General features: G+C 40.9%; 1 protein-coding gene across 1 annotated transcript in view; it reads right to left on the bottom strand.

Annotated features, from left to right (window-relative positions):
• The window catches only part of cntnap5a (contactin associated protein family member 5a), a 267,130-nt gene that overhangs the window by 6,335 nt on the left and 237,505 nt on the right, over positions 1 to 23,290 (bottom strand). Inside the window, exons 19-23 of the mRNA XM_034186315.1 lie at positions 9,543 to 9,770; positions 5,034 to 5,167; positions 3,919 to 4,006; positions 1,392 to 1,595; positions 767 to 841 (exon numbers count right to left, since the gene is read on the bottom strand). Coding sequence (XP_034042206.1) covers positions 767 to 841; positions 1,392 to 1,595; positions 3,919 to 4,006; positions 5,034 to 5,167; positions 9,543 to 9,770 — 729 coding nt within the window. The remainder of the gene's footprint in view (positions 1 to 766; positions 842 to 1,391; positions 1,596 to 3,918; positions 4,007 to 5,033; positions 5,168 to 9,542; positions 9,771 to 23,290) is intronic.

Here is a 23,290-nt window from a genome sequence, read left to right as displayed (position 1 = left end):
GTCCTAAAGATTCTTGAAGTACTCTCTGAACATCATATAGTACTCTTCCATGTTCTGTAGTGTTCCACTATAGTTCCCTATGTACGGCTATTCTATAGTACAGTCAACTCACATGTTGGTATCTCGCATTACTGTCTAAGTATTCCGCTCTAGTATCCCATAGTGTTTGTCTACATCAATACTATAGTTAAAGTATTCTGTAGTATCCTGTTGTATTTTGTACTAATAATAATAGACAATGGATGCCTTTATAACACGTTTTTGTGATTACCTTGATCATATCCCCAACTTAAAAGTTACTAGTATTCCATTTTGACCTGGTAGTATTATGCAGTATCTCACAGTACATGGCTCAGTACTGCTGTGTACTGATGACTTTATTCTGCAGAAAGGCGTGCTTAATAAAGTGGTCACTGCAGTTTCCAGCGCTGTGTTTCCCAGGATGTCCTCAGTGTCAACAGCAGCTTCGGGTACAAATCCTCTGTGGGCATCGGTGTTTAACGGTGCGGCGTCTCAGCTGAGAGCAGAATTAGCTTTTAGTCCAACACAAACACAGATCCCGCTGCGCTGAAAGCGCCCGGAAAAGCCTCTAAATTTATCTTCCCAGACAGAAATTCCACCGCAAACATAAGTGTTCAAGTGGCGGCCATAATGCAAACGAGCCTGAGCTAACGAGATCGGAGCGGTAATGCAGCACAAAAAAGAACAAAGCCGATAACGCACAGCTGGGTCTCATTATCAATAAGGAAAAGACAAATCATTAGACCTGCTATAACGGCCACGTCGGTCTGGGTGTCGTTTTCCTGCAGCTCCTTATCTTTATTAGCTGTTGCAGCTTGATCTGCAGAAGGAGAAGAAGAAGAGAAACAGCCAAATTCATTAGCATTCGTTAATGAGCCAACAAGCAGCACAGATACTATTGTTTTTATTGGCTGTTAGCAAAGTGAGATAATGCGTGTTGGTGCAACAATGACAAACATAATTCATTAAAATTTTACTGGCGGCGCTGTGTGCTGTCATTCAGATGGAAGTTAAACATCTGTCAGCACCCGCAAGCAGTGCAGCGTAACGCCGAACAACACAACGGTGCGACGACGTCTTCAAAGGCCTTTTATTTATTAGCGCGCGTCAGTAACGCGGCGCTGGCGTCACCTCACTCACGGCCTCTGCTTCTGCACGTTTGTCACATTTTAAGCCTCTCAGATATTTGTGCAGAAATTCAAACAAACACACAATAAGACTGATTTCACGCCTTTCTTTGTGTGTGTGTGTGTGTGTGTGTGTTGTTTTAGTTTAATATTTAAACTTCCGCTCTGAAAACCTCATGTGGATTAAATGTTGGTGCGTGTCTGGTTTGTGACGATAAATCGTCCACCTGCAGACTGCGTTACCTTTCAGATTGTGGGATGTGATGGAGTCCGCCAGAGCGCCGCAGTTGGACTGGACCAGAGGACCGCGGATGGTGACCAATGAGCTTCCTCGATTGAGCAGCGCCGCTTTCAGTGGAGCCACATGATTGAACTGGACTGAGGACAGGCAGCCAACGAAACCCTTCAAACCTGCCTGAACCACGTCGTCTTTGAGATTTTCTCTTCCTGCAGACAGAAAAATGATTAAAAGTCCAAAAGAAAGAGAATATTTCAGCATAAACTGAACAGTCAGGATTCTGTGACATGACGGCGTCCCGTGCAGAGAATGAAGTGACGCTCCCTCTGTGTGTGCTGGAATTTGAGGTTTTCTGTTCCTTGTTTTCATTGCTGCACTTCCAGTGTGTGCACATTTTGTGCACATTCTGTGCATTTAAGACTTGGCTTAAAAATGGCCTCAAACCAAGTACCTGCTCAGACTAGAATCAACAAAGCTTTTGGACGTCCTAGAAGAAGGACTCAAAGTGGTCAACTCAATTGAAATTTATTGATTGATTGAAATTAATTGATTACATTTCACCAGTTAGTGGAAATGAGACATTTTGAGACGTTTGACATTAAAGGCAGAAGAATAATTCAAATCCACAAAGAACAAATATGATGAAACATCAATTTCCCAAAATTCAACAAAAGACAAAAAAAAAAATAATAATAATAACTGAATATTCATCGATTCAATTCATTTGAATTGAATTAAGGGCAGCACGGTGGCTTAGTGGTTAGCACTGTTGCCTCACAGCGAGAAGGTCATGGGTTCAATTCCCGCCTGTGGCCTTTCTGTGGAGTTTGCATGTTCTCCCTGTGTTTGCGTGGGTTTCCTTCAGGTGCTCCAGTTTCCTCCCATATCCAAAGACGTGCGGGTTAGATGGATTGGAATCTTTAAATTGTCCGTAGCTGTGTGAGTGGGTGTGACTGTGTTTGTGTGTTTGTGTCCCTGTGACAGACTGGCATCCTGTCCAGGGTGAACCCCGCCTCCCGCTCTATGACTGCTGGGATAGGAAATTGTTACTTTGTCAGTTTAATACATGAAATAATAATCATTTCATAATTCTGTAGAAAATGTCACCCCAAAATAATTTATTCTTAAAATTAACAGTTGGTCTTTAATAAATCATTTCATGTTTAGAATCTTTTTAAAGTTATTTTTCAGCATCTTTTTTTCTGTTGTTGTTGGTTTGAGGTTTTTGGTTTATTGATGATGTGAAATGTTTCCTTATGGAGTCCTGAAGGCTTTGCATGAAATTTTTATTTATTCCCTCTTAAACAGATTTCCTCTGTATCTGTGACTGTACGTGCGCACACTCTCGTGCACTCTGGCGCTCAGCTAATGAATAAACTGAGGTCCTGGTGTGATCTGGAACCGCTTTGATAAGATGGATCCAAAACGTTTTGATGGTTGTCCATGTTCCTGAAGTTGTGTTGACTCACATTCCTGGAACGCGGGAACACACCAACGCTCGGCTCTCACTCAGAATGCCAATCGGAAAGTGCTGCTGAATGTCAACATCTTTATAAAAGCAGCATACAAAATATCAATAAAACAAAATATCACATGTAGACATAAATGGCGACATTCAGACGTGAGAGCGGAGACAAACGACTTGAAGGAAGATGGCAGTTTTTCACAATATGCTTCCAGAGACTTAAGTGGAGTCACCAGTGATGAAAAGAGAAATGGTTTTTCATCTCGAAAAATCAAAATAATGGACATTATTAAAAATCAATATATTTTATTGAATGATATAAATAATAATAAAACACCAAAAAACAGAATAAAATGAAAGAAACTACAAAGCAAAGCAAAAAGAAGTCTGACCAGTATTTAAAAATGAATAAACAAAACAAAATAAATAGATAATTTAACAAATCTAACAAAAAGAACCAGTAGCTCCTGTGATTGAATGAGTGGCAGGCGGACAGATGGCAACGCACAACCAAGAGGAAAATTAAGATACAATAGTATAATAATAATAATAATAATACAAAGTGTATTTGGCAAATCTATTTTCCACATTTTAGCCACAAATCTGCACAAAACATAAAATTAAAAAATAATTCAATTGATTGATTGTGGTTGTAAATATTACTAAGATCTTTATGTTCTGTAGTTGTTCCTGTTAAAATCACATTTATACTTTACTCATAATTCAATTTAATTGATGTATGAATTCATTGCTGTGGGTAATTATACACTAACGAACAGATGGTTATTAATGCTTTATAGCATTTCTGCTAATAAACGCCTCTAAATCCTCCACACAGTAGCTTTAATTCTACATTGTCGACTTTATGTTGTCAACTGTTCTTATTGAGATTTAATTTGTTCAGTGTCTTTAATCTTATGCTAATAAAGGTGACTGAATGAATGAACTTTGAAGTTGTTTTTCTTTAATTGGGTTTTTAAGAGTTGTTTCTTGAAGGTAAACTGTGAGCACGAACGACGTCGTCATGGTGTTAGTGAACATACGCTCGTGACAGCGTGCCCACTTACTGATGACTCTGCCCAAACTCAAGGACCTGATGAGGACCAGCTCTGCGTCGGAGGACAGCGTGTACTTTCTGTGCACGTCCTGGTCGATCTGGTTGAGTGGAAAGTAATCAAAGAGAAAAAGCTGGTTATATGAAACCCAAAGCACAGCAGAACGTTCCGGGTGGTTATAGATGGAGGATTGTGTTCTCGAATGCTTCACACAAAGCGCCATCAGCGCACAATTAGCCGCTAAGTGCTTCAGGCTTCCTGGCAGGCGGGAAAAGCTCCGCCCACATGCACATCAGAAAATCTGACAGAAGAGCGACGAAGAACACTGAAGCTTTTTTTTTATGTCATCAGCTGAAATGTTGTTGATCTGCTGAGTGTTTTTGCTCCGGAGATCCACTGAGGTCCATAAGTAACTGGACACTTCTTTTCTCAAATATTAAAAGAATAACACACCTGGTCATTGAACAAACACGTCTTCAAAGACATCTGAAGCCTAAAACTGAGGACTGTTACATGAAATGGCCAGAGTTCTGCATACTGCGTATAGTTACTGACAAACCAACATAGGGGGCGCACTTTTCTGGCCTTGTGGTTGACCAGCTGGTCTCATTGTGCCCTCACGGCCTCGTAGCACCATTCCAGCATGGCCTGGTGGTGTGGTGACTTCCTCTGGTCTTGTGGTGACCTCACACTCTGCTTGGGTGTCCAGTGCAGGCTCAGTGTAACTTGGCATCAAAATGTCCCAGTGGGCACAGAAAGTGTCGCCCGATAATGGTAAGAGTTGAGGATACCATCAGCAGCATGTTTGGCTGGAGTTGCACTGAACTGCACTGGACCTGTCCAAGGCCATCCTAAGTGGAGCATGGTCGAGAGAGGGAGAGAGAGGGGGAGAACACAAACCCAGGCCCGAGTTATAAGGGCAAAGTGTTGAATGTTGCCAGGTGAGAATGTTGTCACCAGTTACGGTGGAAAAGGTGTGTCTTCATTCAAACCACGTTTTATTTTATTTTTAAATCTGTCCAATTATTTGTGGATCTAACGACATGCAGCCATTTCACGTTTTTTTTGCAAATGAAAAAAAAAAGAGGTGGAAAAAAAAATTAAGAATTAAATCCTCAGTGACTCACTTGTACATAAAGATCTTTGCTTTCACGGTGGATTTTGATCCGATGAAGGCGACCGTCTGCCAGGTTTCCGAGGGCGGGGCTGAACACATCCGGGTTCCTGTCTGTCTGCAGGTGATACCAGATCTGGAGACTCCCTGGACACAAAGACCACGAGGGGCTTCATTCAGCTCTCAAAGAAACTGAGATGCTGGATTAACTCAGGCACCAAGCGGGGGAAACGAGATCCACCAGAGTCCGGATTCTCTGAACAGAAACATCATCGGATCTGTGCTGGACCAATGTTTGACCAAAGGACAAGAAGAAGATCAACCATCATTTTTACTTAATATTTTTTGATGTTTCTAATTGATTTTTCTGATATTAATATCAGAATCAGTTACTGAAGATAAAAGGAACTAGAGAAGAAAACATCCACCTGTTTGATGCTGTGATCTACAACATGGACCAGTATGTGGTGATGTTTCCACTGTGACTCACTGGCTCCACCTACAGGTGTGGAGGCTCAGCTCTCCAGCCACATGAACTATGAGTATTTACACTCAAATACTGTATTTTAGAATTTGTGTCTGCTGAGAGATCAAATATGTTCTGTGAGCACCCCACTGCAATCCAGAGGGCCGGAGGAGAAGAAGAAGCTGTGGCGGCGGTGATGGAGCGTGTTTATAAATAGACATATGGATGTGAACGGCGTCCGCTGTATACATATTTATCTGCAGGCTCAGAGCTGCTTAGCGAGCGCGTCGATATGTGCGCCGTGTTCCTCCCACACGCAAACTGACAGATCAAAGAGTCACTACGCTGTCAGGACTGACTCACTAGGTACCAACGCTGGGTGAAGAGCTTTAGATCCAGCAACTTCAGCAGCAACTAGGATTCCACAAGATGGACAGACAGAATCAGATGGACCCATTAGCCTGACAGACTCACACGTACACAAGTACGGGCAGACAGACAGACACACACTCACAAATACACTTAGGGACGGACGGACGGACTTGCAAATGCATGTACGGGCAGATGGGCCCTGACTCCTCCACTTAGCCCCACTTCTACCAGATTCGCTGTGGTGATGAAGGTCACCACTGGAACTGCCCTTAAAGGATGAATTTCAGCAAAGGTCAAGGTCATGAAAGGTCAAAATTCAAGTTCACTCTGATTTGCACCAAATTTTCACAGATATGTAGGTGGCTTCTGGAACTGCCCAGCAAGGTCATATTTGCTAAATGGTAAATGGACTGCATTTATATAACACTTTTCTATCTGCATCAGATGCTCACTGTGCTTTACAATAATGCCTCACATTCACCCCGATGTCAGGGTGCTGCCACACAAGGTGCCCACTAAACACCGGGAGCAACTCGGGGATTAAGGACCTTGCCCAAGGTCGGCCTGGGAGTTGAACCAAGGAGCCTCTGGTCTCAAGCCCAATGCTTAACCACTAGACCATCACCTGGTAAAGGTCGGTCACTGAGGTCATGTTTGTCTGTTTCCCGACTCCTCCCTGGTCGTGTTGCTGATTTCTACCAAATGTGGTTTGGTCAACATCACGAAACCTGATTTTCAACCCAATTTGCACTCTGGAAGTGTCCTGGCATCAGCCAGAGGTCAATCATGTGTGAGAAGGTCAACGTCATGAAGGAAAAATATCAATTTACCACAGCCCGTACTGTCTTCATGCCCATGAGTACTCTTACCTGGTGGTGTTAATTCAACTCTATCATAGGGTTAAATCACATTGATTAACTCTAACGAAGCTTATTTACCCAATGAATTGATGCAACACTATGATAGTGTTAACTGTTGTGCTATGACGGGGCTGACTGTGTTTAAAATGGTTTGACGTTGTTAAAAACGAGCTCACACAGAGTGCTGTAACACCAGATGGAAGTGCTGCAGGCTAAGTTGGGGAAAATGCACCCCCCACCCAGAGCATCATGGGTAACCTAAGAACCTTTCAGTCAGCCCTCGTCACTTTAATCTGGATTCTGCACTGTAATTTCTTTTTTTTTTTTTTTTATAAAACACTGTAATCTCTGTGTTTGTTTAGTGACAGGAAGAATTCCAGGTGCAGGTTTCAACACCTGCTTACAGACTCTGAAGCACTGAGCTGGAAAGAAGGTTCACTCATCCGCTACCTGGAAAAAAAGCTCCAAGTCAGAGCTGACAGTTTTCATTTTTACCTCACAGTCATCTGCGTCCATGTCACTGTCACACAACGACTCAAGGAAACACACACACACACACATACACACACACACACACACACACACATAGCCCATCTCATGCAGCAACACACACTTTTCTGATTGATTTCTGACTAAAAAGGTTCTAATTTCCCCAATGTGTTTTTTAAGTGAATAAACTTTGAAATTTTGTGAAAGGAAACAGGAAATATGTCAGACAGATCCACAAAATAAAAGCATGAATAGATCAGATTTAACTGTTAATCAGAGCAGGTTGTGGCAGGTTGGAGTTTCTCCCAAATAAAAGCTGTTCTACTTTTGTTTTCTTTAAACGTAAAACTTCTGAGAGCTGAATAACGTGGACACACTGACTTATTTTCTCTCTCTCACACACGCGCGCTCATGCACGCAATATCAGAGACAGGAAAAAAATAAATTATTCATGAGGAATGAAATAAAGTACTCAGACTGGTGACATGAAAATATGCCAGCATGTTTCTGCAGCAAATTTAAATTTATTTTTAAATAAATGTGGCTGTCATTGGATTCAACAGATTTAGTTGAAGTTAAAATATTAGTTTTGAGTTAAATTCAGCTGTGAGGAAGGTCGGCTGACAAATTTGTGTCCAATCACCAGCTGTTTTCGTGCTGCTAACCTTTGACGTGACAAATTAAACTAAACAAAACAAAATGCAATTTTATAACCTCCCAATGAGAGGAGGATAAAGTGTTAAAATCAAGAGCAACAACGTACAAAATCATTCAATTTGAGTAACCGCGGAACAAATAACTCACTTGTGATCAATAAGACCAATTTGTTGAAATGATCACAGCAAACCTGCTAACTGGACGTACAGCCTGTAACTCGAGAAGAAACGTCGCCGAGCTCATTTGCGGTTTCTCCGAATGCGTCTGTAACGTCAGGCCGCTCCGCAGGAAGTGATTTTCCTGGTTGTTATTATTAATTAGTTGTTATTATTGTTAGTTGCGTGTGTGCGATGATCTGCTCCTCCACAGAATCTGTACGACTCAAAGTCACCGTCAGCTTCCAACTGCTTTCATTGTGCGACTTCCTAAAGTGGCCAAAGTGGAACCAGCATCTGTCTGACATCTGACATCAACCAATGAACCAAGCAGCCAACTGTCAGATAGTATCTGTGCTAATCCCTTATTTTATGTTAGTTATTAAATATTTGCTTTTGTTATCCGTTTAGAAGTGTCTGGAACCTGGTTCTAACTGGTTCAAGGTTTTATTGTTGTTGGGCTGTTTTGTTGTTTTTTATGACCTCCATGTAAAGCACTTTGTTTCAGTTGTAGCTGTTCTAAAGTGCTCTATAAATAAAGTTGAGCTGAGTTACAGCTCTCACACAAATCTATTTGTTTCTATACCAGGAATATATATATATATATATATATATATATATAAAAAAACATTGATAATATTTAACAAATCTTTTGTGGAGTCAACAATTTGCAATTCAATAAGATTTTTAAAAGAATCAGAAAAAAAAATTAAAAAATACAAAAATAAAATAACTGTTGAAATCGTTGCCCTTTGCTGTGACCTTTTTAAATCACATTTTATGTTGCATTTCTTATTATTCATATGTTCGTGAAGTTTTTCAGTAAGTGTTGATGTTTCCTCGTTATGCAACAAATCCCAGTCACAGAATGTTTTGGGAAGTCAGTGCATTTTGTCACTTTTAGTATTTTATCAAATCTGAATTTAACTACTATATTTTTCACATATGCTCACCTAAAAGTTGCTGTTTGTCACGACATTACAATGTTGTCAGTGAGAAAATACTAAAATAGAAAGAAATTAACAAACTGCAGGTCGTCTTAAGAAGACGTGGCTGCTGAAGAAGAGGGAACGGATCCTGGACTGCAGTCCTGAACAGTTCCCAATACGGACTGTGTGTGTGTGTGCGTGTGTGCGGGGGGGTGCAACGATTTGAAAAACCCCTGATGCCATAAATATCATTTTTAGTGGTGAGGCTCCTTTTGAAGAAATCAAATGATCCAAAATCCAGAGTTCTTATCGACAACAACACTGGAACACATTTGATCCTACTTATTGATCATTTCAGTGTTTGGAGACTCTGCTGACAGACACGCTGGTGATGGAATAACCTCACCTACGTATCACATTAACAACACTGTTTCTACGTACTATATGGAATGTGGAGCTGTGATGCTGTTGGTTCACTTCCTGGCTGCTCCCGGTGTCTGTGTGCACGGAAACAGACACCCGCTCTGATGATGGTAGAAAGGTTTGTGTTTGTACCACTGAGATGTTTGGGTGTGTTTACGGGGAGTACTTTACCGTTCCTGGCGAGGATGATGGTGATGTACTGCTGGCTGAAGGTGGTGACGGTCAGCAGCATGGCCGGACTCTGCGAGGTGACGAAGCTGAAGGCCACATCCTCTCTCGCCCGGCTGCTGCTCTCTCTGGACACGCTGGATGCCTGCGAGCTCCGGTTCTGCATCACTGAGAAGGGCTCCTGGAAGGTGAAGGTCAGCGAGGACTCTCGGTCGAAGGACACCGACACCTCTGCAAACACAGACATCCGGCACGCTCAGATCGACGATGGCCACATGGCGCCCTGACGTGTGAGTAATCACTCGCCCCTGAATCCTGTCCGCAGGGAAATTCCAAATATATGGATGTCACCTGCTGGATGTTTCTCACATTTAAATGAACATTTGCCTGTTTGACAGAAAGACAGCAGAGGGAGGTTCAAGACAACACAGTGACGGAAAAGTTACAGATAGTTCACAAAACCAGTTGTGTTCCTGTGACTGGACTTAATCCAGATTTTTCCCTGAAACACATCATTCCACCTTCTGCAGCCTCTGTGAGGACAGACAGGGACCTATGGACAAAATCAGGTGACTGCTTTTAAAGAACTGTTCTCTTGGCAGTGTTCCAGGCAATTTCTTTTTGTCTCTGTGAAACAGTGTGGACAGTTGCCAGTGTGACTGCACACAAACTACCCTGTACCCCAACCACACACAGTAAGATGGTCTGGTTTATATCCCACATACAATCTGGGTTAGTCCAGATTATACCACAGTGTATTATTTAGTACACAAATAATGAATGTTTATGAGTTCAATGGTATGAATATTTAATTTGGTGAAAGCTGGAACAAACCATTCAACCAGGAGAAGTCGAGTTGAATGGTTTGTTCCACCTTTCACCAAATTAAATATTCGTTCCATTGAAAGAATGTAAAAACATTCATTATTTGTTTTATATAACGGCTAAAGTAGATCCTTGTCATTTGATATTTTATTAATTTATAAACAACTGAGAAGAGACTTACATTTTGGTGTCCCACTGTGACATGTAGTCCAGTGATGCTGTGCACTGACTTCGGACTTCCATCAAAAAAAAAGACTTTGTGTAGTTCCTCAGTCCAGCCAAAAATCACATCAGTGTTTCATGTGAACAGGTCTTCATGCATCCAGACGGCTTACAGCGGAGTGGATTTTGTGTGTGTGTGTATGTTACAAGCAGCGTCAGTGAGCGCTATCAAATCATGTGTCGTTGTCTCCCGCACGCATGCACACACACACACACAAACACACACACACACACACAACTGGTTTGGTTGACTGTGTACATCCTCAGTGCAGCGAAAAAAAAAAAATCACATCAGAAATGAGTCCAGCTTTTCTTCTTTCTTCCTGCTAACAGCCTCCAGACAGCACAGTGGATTTGTTTTGTGTGTGTGTGTGTCTTACAAGAATTAGCAGTGTCAGTTAATTCAATCAAATTATGTCTCGGCAGAGTTGTTGTCCCCTGCGCGCCCACACACAGACACGCAACCTGGTCGGTACTTGTGCATGCGTGTACTACCAAAAAGTGCAGCAAAAGAAAAAATAAAAATCACCTCAGAAACGAGTCCAGTTTTTCTTCTTTCTTCCTGCTAACAGCTCCCAGACAGCACAGTGGATTTGTTTTGTGTGTGCTGATGTGCATGTGTGGGCGCGCACATGCGTGGGTATGCGCACATGTGCATGCACAAGGTTGTGTCTGAGTGCACGCATGCGTGTAGAAATTTGCACTCTAAATGCAACACAAATGGGATGAATTAATCCATGTCATGTGACATACAAAGCACTCAGCCGTTATATAAAATGGAATATTTCATCCCACTAAAGAAATATTTCATCTCTCTCTCATATATATATATATATATATATATATATATATATATATATATATATATATATATATATATATATATATGAGAGAGAGAGAGAGAATTTTGGGTTTCATGCAGGAAATGTACCAGATGCCCTCAAATGCTCACATTGCCCACTAGATGGTGATAAAATATGTATAATGTCTCAACTGTTTATTTTATTTTATTCATGTCAAGATAGTGGGCTATTCCAGAGCGCTGTTCCTTCTCGTTTAATCCCCGATATCAAATGAGGCCATGTTTTGAAGCATTGTAGTAACTTCTGATCCAACTTTTGATCCATTTTTGTCAATCTTGAACAAACTTGGTGTACGTAGTGCTTATACCCATCACTGGAAACAGATTTGAAATTGGATCCAGTTGTTGAACTGTTCCAAAATTTCATCGCAGTTATTGAAATTGTTGATAGTACGTGGTAACCTCTGGGTGTTCATAGTCTAATGGCTTCAGACCTTCATGAAACAGGGTATTCACAGTGACTACAGCTTCAGACTTGTTTGATCGTGCTCCACTGGGGTAAAAATGTGAAGCTGAAGCAGCGTTTGTTGTGGTTTGTGTTCAGAGTTGAACAGGTCGATCACGTCTGGCCGAGGGTGCAGGTCCTTACTTGTGTTTTGGGCATGTTGCCAGGTCTGCATGTTATAAACCAGGCAGTTGCCAAGTCTGCACTTTATAAGCCAGCCTGTTAGGACGCCAGCTGATTTAAGCATTCCATCCTGCTTTTGCACTTTTTTTGGATCATGAGCAAAAGCAGTAGAACGACACCCTGTGGAACAACCCTGTGATTTTTTGGCTAAAATAAAATGGGTTGACAGTCAAAAATCAACTACGTTATGGGCAATCTAGTTGTGTATGTACAGAGTAGTTTATAAATCAAAGATGGTCTCAAAATGTGAGAAAACAGTGAAAAGATTTAGTCAGTGGAGGAAGTCATTGGAAGCAGAGTTTTCTGTAGTGTTTCATCCACAAATGACAACCTTAAAAAGAAAAGAGAGGTTTGGACTGATGGTGTGAATCCTGAAAGCACCGTCTCCTGAGGTTTGGATGGTTTTTACATCAAAGTTGCCACCAAAAAGCAAATCACAGACCAGAAAGAAAATCAGCAGGATTAAGAGATGGAACACAGTCATCATTAAGTGGCATTTGTTCGAGGAATGACGGAGAAAGTGATGATCCACCAAGAACCCTCACCAGTCAGTTACTAAAGATGATATTTGTAAGTGCTTGTGTTGTCTGTAATTAACGTATAAAAATCTGAACATCATTTTACTTGAATGACAATAACATTGCTGCTTGCAAAACTTACGATGCTGCCAGTAAATAAATTAAAATCAACTACAGATGTCGGAAGTCACCAACGATCAACTATTGTCCATTTTTTTCTCCCTCATGCAATATAATGTTCCTCTTCTACAAAACTCTTCTTTATAATTGCAGTTACTGTCGTACATCTTTGCACATTCCTCGTATTTTGTATATTATGTACAGTTTTTTGCTTTCCTTCATTCTTATTATTCTATCCTATTTTATTTAAACGCTATCATTTATTTATCATCAACCACTGCACTGAAAAGAGAGCTGCTACTTTTTAATGTCGTTATACTTTGTACTGCATACACTGTAAACTGACAATAAAAGGATTCTGATTCAATAAACAATTAAACAAAACTCAACTGCTGTAAGATTTTTAATTATGACAGCATCAATTCCATGGTTATGTGAGACATTGACAATGAATTAATGAATGTAATTAATTTAAAAATACATTGTTTACAAAATATGAGTTGTCTGAATTTAGTTAAAAGTGTGTGTTTCAGTATTTTCTCAGCCATCTGGGCCTTCATCATTTGCATGTACACATGGTCTGTAGCAGTTCTAAATTTGTTCAGAGTCCAAAGAAATTTTGTGTGAGCCCACTTATTGTGACTACAACCCCTGGCAGAAATTATGGAATCACCGGCCTCGGAGGATGTTCATTCAGTTGTTTAATTTTGTAGAAAAAAAGCAGATCACAGACACGACACAAAACTAAAGTCATTTCAAATGGCAACTTTCTGGCTTTAAGAAACACTATAAGAAATCAGGAAAAAAAATTGTGGCAGTCAGTAACAGTTACTTTTTTAGACCAAGCAGAGGGAAAAAAATATGGAATCACACAATTCTGAGGAATAAATTATGGAATCATGAAAAACAAAAGAACGCTCCAACACATCACTAGTATTTTGTTGCACCACCTCTGGCTTTTATAACAGCTTGCAGTCTCTGAGGCATGGACTTCAAATCAAGTCAAATCAATTTTATTTATATAGCGCCAAATCACAACAAACAGTTGCCCCAAGGCGCTTTATATTGTAAGGCAAAAGCCATACAATAATTACGGAAAAACTGTTGTGTGGGCCGCCAGAAGAGGAGGTACTGCTGGTCCACCACCAGAGGGCGCCCTGCCTGAAGTGCGGGCTTCAGGCACGAGAGGGCGCTGCCGCCTCCAGGAACAAGCCGTGGTGACAGCTGTCACTCATCATCCATGACAACTGTCACTAATCATCTACTCACATCTGGAATAAAAGCAGGAAGACACCTCCACCACATTGCCGAGATATCATCTTCTTCAAGAGGTAATATCCTCAGCCGTTGTGTTACAATATTATTTGTATATTGTGAGTGTTTGCAGGAGTACCGGTACCTTTGTCGGTGGAAGCTGAGAGAGCGCTAGAAGGCACTCTTTTCCCCTGAGGAATCACTACAGTACTCTGCAAGTTATAGAGTGAGAGGTGGAGGTGGAATTCCCACCAGGATTGTTACTGGGTGTTCACACACCCACCCTTGACTGTCTTTGCTTTCTGCCAGCAGTACCAGATCCGACACGCCGTGACGGTGGCCACTGGGGACTTCGGGACTTGGCGGCTCCAGTATCCCTCGGGTTCGGTGGCAGTGGAAATCGTGTGGTTCCGGTTCGTCTCCAGACGGGCGTCTCCTATCGTCGAGCCTGCCCACACGACACCTTTATTAATTGACTTGTCTACATTCTGTAATCTGCTGTGTTTGGTTGTGACATTCACAACAGTAAAGTGTTCTAATTTAACTCCTTCCATTGTCCGTTCATTTAGGCCCCCTGTTGTGGGTCCGTGTCACTACACTTTCCCAACAAAAACCCCAACGGTCAAAACGACCCCCTGTGAGCAAGCACTTGGCGACAGTGGGAAGGAAAAACTCCCTTTTAATAGGAAGAAACCTCCAGCAGAACCAGGCTCAGGGAGGGGCAGTCTTCTGCTGGGACTGGTTGGGGCTGAGGGAGAGAACCAGGAAAAAGACATGCTGTGGAGGGGAGCAGAGATCAATCACTAATGATTAAATGCAGAGTGGTGCATACAGAGCAAAAAGAGAAAGAAACACTCAGTGCATCATGGGAACCCCCCAGCAGTCTAAGTCTATAGCAGCATAACTAAGGGATGGTTCAGGGTCACCTGATCCAGCCCTAACTATAAGCTTTAGCAAAAAGGAAAGTTTTAAGCCTAATCTTAAAAGTAGAGAGGGTGTCTGTCTCCCTGATCTGAATTGGGAGCTGGTTCCACAGGAGAGGAGCCTGAAAGCTGAAGGCTCTGCCTCCCATTCTACTCTTACAAACCCTAGGAACTACAAGTAAGCCTGCAGTCTGAGAGCGAAGTGCTCTATTGGGGTGATATGGTACTATGAGGTCCCTAAGATAAGATGGGACCTGATTATTCAAAACCTTATAAGTAAGAAGAAGAATTTTAAATTCTATTCTAGAATTAACAGGAAGCCAATGAAGAGAGGCCAATATGGGTGAGATATGCTCTCTCCTTCTAGTCCCCGTCAGTACTCTAGCTGCAGCATTTTGAATTAACTGAAGGCTTTTCAGGGAACTTTTAGGACAACCTGATAATAATGAATTACAACAGTCCAGCCTAGAGGAAATAAATGCATGAATTAGTTTTTCAGCATCACTCTGAGACAAGACCTTTCTAATTTTAGAGATATTGCGCAAATGCAAAAAAGCAGTCCTACATATTTGTTTAATATGCGCATTGAATGACATATCCTGATCAAAAATGACTCCAAGATTTCTCACAGTATTGCTAGAGGTCAGGGTAATGCCATCCAGAGTAAGGATCTGGTTAGACACCATGTTTCTAAGATTTGTGGGGCCAAGTACAATAACTTCAGTTTTATCTGAGTTTAAAAGCAGGAAATTAGAGGTCATCCATGTCTTTATGTCTGTAAGACAATCCTGCAGTTTAACTAATTGGTGTGTGTCCTCTGGCTTCATGGATAGATAAAGCTGGGTATCATCTGTGTAACAATGAAAGTTTAAGCAATGCCGTCTAATAATACTGCCTAAGGGAAACATGTATAAAGTGAATAAAATTGGTCCTAGCACAGAACCTTGTGGAACTCCATAATTAACCTTAGTCTGTGAAGAAGATTCCCCATTTACATGAACAAATTGTAATCTATTAGATAAATATGATTCAAACCACCGCAGCGCAGTGCCTTTAATACCTATGGCATGCTCTAATCTCTGTAATAAAATTTTATGGTCAACAGTATCAAAAGCAGCACTGAGGTCTAACAGAACAAGCACACAGATGAGTCCACTGTCTGAGGCCATAAGAAGATCATTTGTAACCTTCACTAATGCTGTTTCTGTACTATGATGAATTCTAAAACCTGACTGAAACTCTTCAAATAGACCATTCCTCTGCAGATGATCAGTTAGCTGTTTTACAACTACCCTTTCAAGAATTTTTGAGAGAAAAGGAAGGTTGGAGATTGGCCTATAATTAGCTAAGATAGCTGGGTCAAGTGATGGCTTTTTAAGTAATGGTTTAATTACTGCCACCTTAAAAGCCTGTGGTACATAGCCAACTAATAAACATAGATTGATCATATTTAAGATCGAAGCATTAATTAATGGTAGGGCTTCCTTGAGCAGCCTGGTAGGAATGGGGTCTAATAGACATGTTGATGGCTTGGAGGAAGTAACTAATGAAAATAACTCAGACAGAACAATCGGAGAGAAAGAGTCTAACCAAATACCGGCATCACTGAAAGCAGCCAAAGATAACGATATGTCTTTGGGATGGTTATGAGTAATTTTTTCTCTAATAGTTAAAATTTTATTAGCAAAGAAAGTCATGAAGTCACTACTAGTTAAAGTTAAAGGAATACTCGGCTCAATGAAACTTATTCCCCACTGCTGGGTAGTCCATCAGAGTAAATGTAAATGTTATTAAGAAATGATCAGACAGAAGGGAGTTGATTAGTGACAAACAGTACTCTTCATCAATCTGGCTCCAACTTTCTCTGATTGCTGTTGCCAGATCAGCTTTGCAGGTTGGAGCCTTGTCATGGACCATTTTCTTCAACTTCCACCAAAGATTTTCAAGTGGATTAAGATCCGGACTATTTGTAGGCCATGACATTGACCCTATGTGTCTTTTTGCATGGAATGTTTTCACAGTTTTTGCTCTATGGCAAGATGCATTATCATCTTGAAAAATGATTTCATCATCCCCAAACATCCTTTCAATTGATGGGATAAGAAAAGTGTCCAAAATATCAACGTAAACTTGTGCATTTATTGATGATGTAATGACAGCCATCTCCCCAGTGCCTTTACCTGACATGCAGCCCCATATCATCAATGACTGTGGAAATTTACATGTTCTCTTCAGGCAGTCATCTTTATAAATCTCATTGGAACGGCACCAAACAAAAGTTCCAGCATCATCACCTTGCCCAATGCAGATTCAAGATTCATCACTGAATATGACTCTCATCCAGTCATCCACAGTCCATGATTGCTTTTCCTTAGCCCACTGTAACCTTGTTTTTTTCTGTTTAGGTGTTAATGATGGCTTTCGTTTAGCTTTTCTGTATGTAAATCCCATTTCCTTTAGGCGGTTTCTTACAGTTATGGAATGGAGCTGGAGTCACAGACGTTGACTCCAGTTTCCTTCCATTCGTTCCTCATTTGTTTTGTTGTACATTTTCGATTTTTGAGACATATTGCTTTAAGTTTTCTGTCTTGATGCTTTGATGTCTTCCTTGGTCTACCAGTATGTTTGCCTTTAACAACCTTCCCATGTTGTTTTGTATTTGGTCCAGAGTTTAGACACAGCTGACTGTGAACAACCAACATCTTTTGCAACATTGCGTGATGATTTACCCTCTTTTAAGAGTTTGATAATCCTCTCCTTTGTTTCAATTGACATCTCTCATTTTGGAGCCATGATTCATGTCAGTCCACTTGGTGCAACAGCTCTCCAAGGTGTGTTCACTCCTTTTTAGATGCAAACTAATGAGCAGATCTGATTTGATGCAGGTGTTAGTTTTGGGGATGAAAATTTACAGGGTGATTCCGTAATTTATTCCTCAGAATTGAGTGAGTCCATATTTTTTTCCCTCTGCTTGGTCTAAAAAAAGTAACCGTTACTGACTGCCACATTTATTTTTCCTGATTTCTTATAGTGTTTCTTAAAGCCAGAAAATTGCCATTTGAAATGACTTTAGTTTTGTGTCATGTCTGTGGTCTGCTTTTTTTCTACAAAATTAAACAACTGAATGAACATCCTCAGAGGCTGGTGATTCCATAATTATTGCCAGGGGTTGTAAGTTACAGATGTAATGCACATGTGAGACATCCAGGACTCCAGGCGGTTCCGTGGCACTTCTGTTCACACTTGGCCTGACCTCGCTGCACCCTCAACAAGACATGATTGAGCTGTTCAACTCTGAACAAAAAGTGCAACAAACACTGCGTCACCTTCAAATATTTACCCCGATGGAGAGCGATGAAACAAGTTTCAAGCAGAAGTCACTATGAATATCCCATTTAAAAAAAGTTCAAACATGACTGAAGCCTTTCAGAGTATGAATACTCAAAAGTCAGCACACAGTATCAAGAAGTTTCGGAATCGGGATCCGATTTTTGAATTGGATTCGAAAGTCAAATCTGGTGCTGATGATGGGCGTAACTCCTACGTATACCAAGTTTGATCAAGATTGACAAAGATGTATCAAGACATTACTAAGATGCTTCAAAACGCACCCCGATTTGCTATTGGTGATTAAACGGGAAGGACCAGCGCTCTGTGGAATAGTCCCATTCAAGGTCCATAATCTTATTAGACATTTCAAGGATTGAACACAGACAGTTACAAATATCTGGATCGGATCAGTAAGGGAAAGACGCGTACATGGATCAGGTTCTTATGTCCAATCATAGTCCATGATCCAAGCAGGTTTTTGGTACCACTTAAGGGGACAAAGCGACACTTAGAATCCAGCCTCAGTGCACACTGGCCCACACAAAAATGTGTGATAGCCATCCCAGGGTGGTAGTTATAGCCAGATAGGGGTCAATGAAGGGTTACACAGAGGTCAAATTTAAAAATGCTCCAGTCATATTGAGAAGAATACCACATTATATGTTTGGTCATAATAATTCCAAAAAGGTATAGGGTAGACTGTCTACAACTGAATGTTATAAAAAGAAAGTGAAAGTTGTCACATGACAGGGTAACATATGTCACATGTCATTGAATCCAATGGACATTAACATTTTTGACCTTTATTTTGGAGACCAAACTTTCAACACAGTCAGAACTATTCCATTTGTTAATCCTTTTAGTTGTAATTGTTGGGAAGGTGTCGTAACACGGACCCACAACAGGGGGCGCAAATGAACGGACAATGGATAAGAGAAGGAGTAACAATTTAATGTTGCACAAGAACACAACGTAATATAAACAAGAGTGCTGCCAATCATACACAAGAGGACTGCGGGCAGGCTTGAAGATAGGAGACCTCGGATGAACGAAGAGCCGGGGCCCACACCGCTTCTACCACCAACGGCCTGAAGAACACCGAAGCCGCCAAGCCCTGAGTCCCCAGGTGGTCTCTGTCCTCCGTTGTCGGCCCTGGTACTGCTGGCAGACAGAAACAGAAGGTGGTGAGTGTGAATCCTCACACCCAGCAACCTTGATTAATGATTCCTCTTGGAGGGAGAACCTCCACCTCCAATCATACACACGTGCAGCTCCTGTTTACCACTTATCGGTTTTGGGGTGTGAGGCGAAGTCGTCGCAGTCACACCAAACGCCAAAAATCCCAGATAAGGAATACCAACAGGAAAAACAGCTGCAAAACAGATCAGATTATTATTCGCAATAATCACAGCAGAGAAGTTTACCTCTAATCGTAGGAGATTTCTCGGCGAGGAGGTGGAGTCGCCGTCCGGCCTTTATGGTGATGATGATGATGAGATGAATGAGTGACAGCTGGTGTTGAGGATGATTGACGGCTGTCACTCCCAGTGGTTCTGGCGCCCTCTTGTGCTTGAAGCCCGCACTCCAAGCAGGGCGCCATCTGGTGGTGGTGAGCCAGCAGTACCTCCTCTTCAGCGGCCCACACAACAGTAATCATTATGATCAGACAAATAATGTGGTATTCTTCTCAATATGATTGCTTCCGTAGATGTGTCCATAAAAATCATAGAGGGATATGCTTTGCAAACTTAATACCCATTACTATATTGCAGGGGTAGGCAACCTGTTCCAGAAAGACCCATGAGGGTGCAGGTTTTCTTTGCAGCCACTGACTCCACCAGGTGATTTCACTGATTAACTGATTCCATCTGCTCAAAGTGATATTAATCAGTAAAATCACCTGGTGGAGTCAGCGGCTGCAAAGAAAACCTGCACCCTCATGGCTCTTTCTGGAACAGGTTGCCTACCCCTGCTATATTGGATCATGTTGAAATTGAGGATGGCCCAGTGATTGTTTTAGCAATAGCAAAGATTTCGTGACTACTACCTACAACATATATGGAATGTCTCAAACCTAAACCTACTTCTAGGCACCTTATATATGCTACTCTGGAACCACCCCTAAATCCAAACAGTTCAGCTGTCAACCCCACTGAGGTCCTTAGACTGGGTCTCATTAACATAAGGTCACTGTCCTCAAAATCATTGTTGATCAATGATCTAATTATTGATCATCACTTAGATATGATTGGGTTATGTGAAACCTGGCTTAAACCTACAGCTGTCCTCCCCTTAAATGAGGCCTGCCCACCAGCATATACATTTAGTCACGTCCTTCGTGATGCGAAGCAAGGCGGGGGTGTTGCTCTTATTTATAAATCTAGGTTTAGCTTATTAGCTGTTAAGGGTTACAAATATAACTCGTTTGAGCATCTGATTCTCCGCTCTGCTCAGGAAGGTCAGAAGAATAAAAATCAGCCATATTACTTTGTCACTGTATATAAGCCTCCTGGCCCATATTCTGAATTCTTACATTAATTTGGTGCGTTCATCTCTAACTTGTCAACTATTCTAAATAACATTCTGATCATTGGTGACTTTAACATTCATATAAGCCTTCTGATCCCCTCTGCAAATCATTTATGGAAATTGTGGATGCATTAGGATTTCGGCAATGCATTCGGGACTCGACGCACATTAATGGAAATACCCTGGATCTGGATCTCGCACATGGTATTGCTGTCACAAATATTGACATCATGCCTCTTGCATCAGTGGTCTCTGATCACTCACTTATTAGGTTTACAGTTTTGCTGCCATGTTTTGTGGAACAACATTATATATCACTACAGCGATACATCAACTCCTCAACTAAGACTGAACTCGAAGCTAAACTGCCTGATGTCTTAGCCTCACACTTGGCAAATACCCAATCAGTAGACAGACTTGTGGATAGTTTAAACTCAGAGCTCAAAACTACACTTGACATGATTGCACCATTAAATAAAGGAATGACAACAACACTTGGACATTTTCCTTCAGCAAAAATGAATAAATAAATAAAATGAATAAACAATACGAATAATTTCTGTCTGTGTATGAATGAGTGATGCTTTGCTGTTGAACGTTGGGGCCCAGGAGACGCTCCCTCAGAGGAACGACAGGATCAGAAGAAGTCTATTGAATTTCATATGGATGACATATCTGATAGCCCCTCGGCTACGGTAACAGAACTCCCGACAGGCGTGAAAGCGAAAGCTTGATCCACACAGACAGACCAGAGACCGTGGAGGAACTGAGATCTGTCATCGACCCAACACAGACTTTGATCAGCTTCCAAAATCCACTTTGTGACATCATTGAAGTTCTCCTTCAAACTGCATCTGGATGTCGTGTTCCCGTTCATTCTTCCTGATGGCACACATCCCATTCCGCTTGGATTTTAGGCTGAATGTGATTCACTCTGTTTATCTCATTTAATTAATGTCACAGGTGGTTTGAGTTGTTGTCATATGAGGGATTAATGAAGAGAGTCGACATTCTCAAGTGCAATATGAACTTTTATATCAAGCAAAGTGGGCGGGGCTGAGCATTTAGCGATGTGTTGAACGTCGTGTTGTGGTCACCGATTTATGCCTCAAGCTGGTATGTATAAATGTAGAACACAACTACAAAGTTATATTCCCCCTTTTACCAGATAGTATCAGAATACATGATTAAGCACACAGTAATATTACATTATTACAAAATTACATTATCTGCTCAAAAACCAGGCTTAAAATCAAACCTATTTCAGGCGACCCTTCAGTGGACAAAATCATCCTTTGAATTTCAGGATTTGAGAATAATGACAGCTAAATAAAGGTGATTAACATAAAAATACAGCCTTCTGCTAGTGCCACTTTCAATACCATTAAGCACAAAATATGACAGATACATAGAGTTCCGAACTGCGTTTAACTCTCAGGAACAGTCCTAAAATGGTTCAGTTCAGACCTGCAACAAAGGACCTAATTTGACAAAATAGAGGCTATGTTGAGAGAATTCCAGTGAGCTGTGGTGTCCATCAGGGTTTGATTACTGAACCACTCCTGTTTAATTTATACATGCTTCCTTTATGGCAAATCCTACAAGACTACAGTGGTGTCAAAAGTACACACATTTGTTACTTAAGTAGAAGTATAGATACTGCAGTTTAAAAACACTCTGGTAAAAGTTGAAGTATCAACTTGACTTCTTTACTCAAGTAAAAGTGAAAAAGTATGTGCTCCAAAACCTACTTAAAGTATAAAAGTATAAAGTAACCTTTAAAAAAAAAAAGGTAGATGCCACTATATGAATTGAAAGCTTAATTTAAAAACTGATTCCTTCTACATGTGGCCCAAGACCCAAAATTACCCCCCAACACCACCTGCACGAAAATGTTTCAATTCTAGAAGCTCTGAAATGCAATCTGGGACTATTCCAGACAATAAACTGCAGTGAGTGCTAAATCCATTTAGTGAAGAAAAAAACCCCAACTTTCCTTATTCAAATTCATTCCAGTAGTATTCTGCTCTTACTAGGATGCAGCAGTTTTCTAGTTTGGCAGATAGTTCTGGAGGAAATCACTGAAGAAATTAACACATTGAAAATATGGTTTGACCGAAACAAATTGTCATTAAATAAGACAGGGATGAAGTGGAGGTGTAATAGTCACTCGGTGTTCACAGGAAACACTTATTTATGTATGTATTTATATATGTATGTTCATTGTTAGCTGCGTTTATATTTTGTTGTGTTTCTATTCAGGTTCTTTTAGCCTCTTTCACTAAAATTGTATATAATAATCATTAGATTATTAATATATAAACCAAAATACATTTAAGAAATATTACAATTTGAAAACAAATGCACCCGAACCTGACAAGAGCTGCTTAATGCTAACTTTAACATTGAAAATGCCATAGACATGCTAACGGGTTAGCGTCGCTCCCGTTTTTAAGTTATAAAATACATCTATCAACTGTTTCAGAAGACCATAACAGGTCGGTTTAACATAGAAAAGATAAATAATACTCACAGAAGTA

Source organism: Thalassophryne amazonica, chromosome 14 (assembly GCF_902500255.1).
Source record: "Thalassophryne amazonica chromosome 14, fThaAma1.1, whole genome shotgun sequence".
Lineage (NCBI taxonomy): Eukaryota > Metazoa > Chordata > Actinopteri > Batrachoidiformes > Batrachoididae > Thalassophryne > Thalassophryne amazonica.
This window is presented reverse-complemented; position numbering and strand designations above follow the sequence as displayed.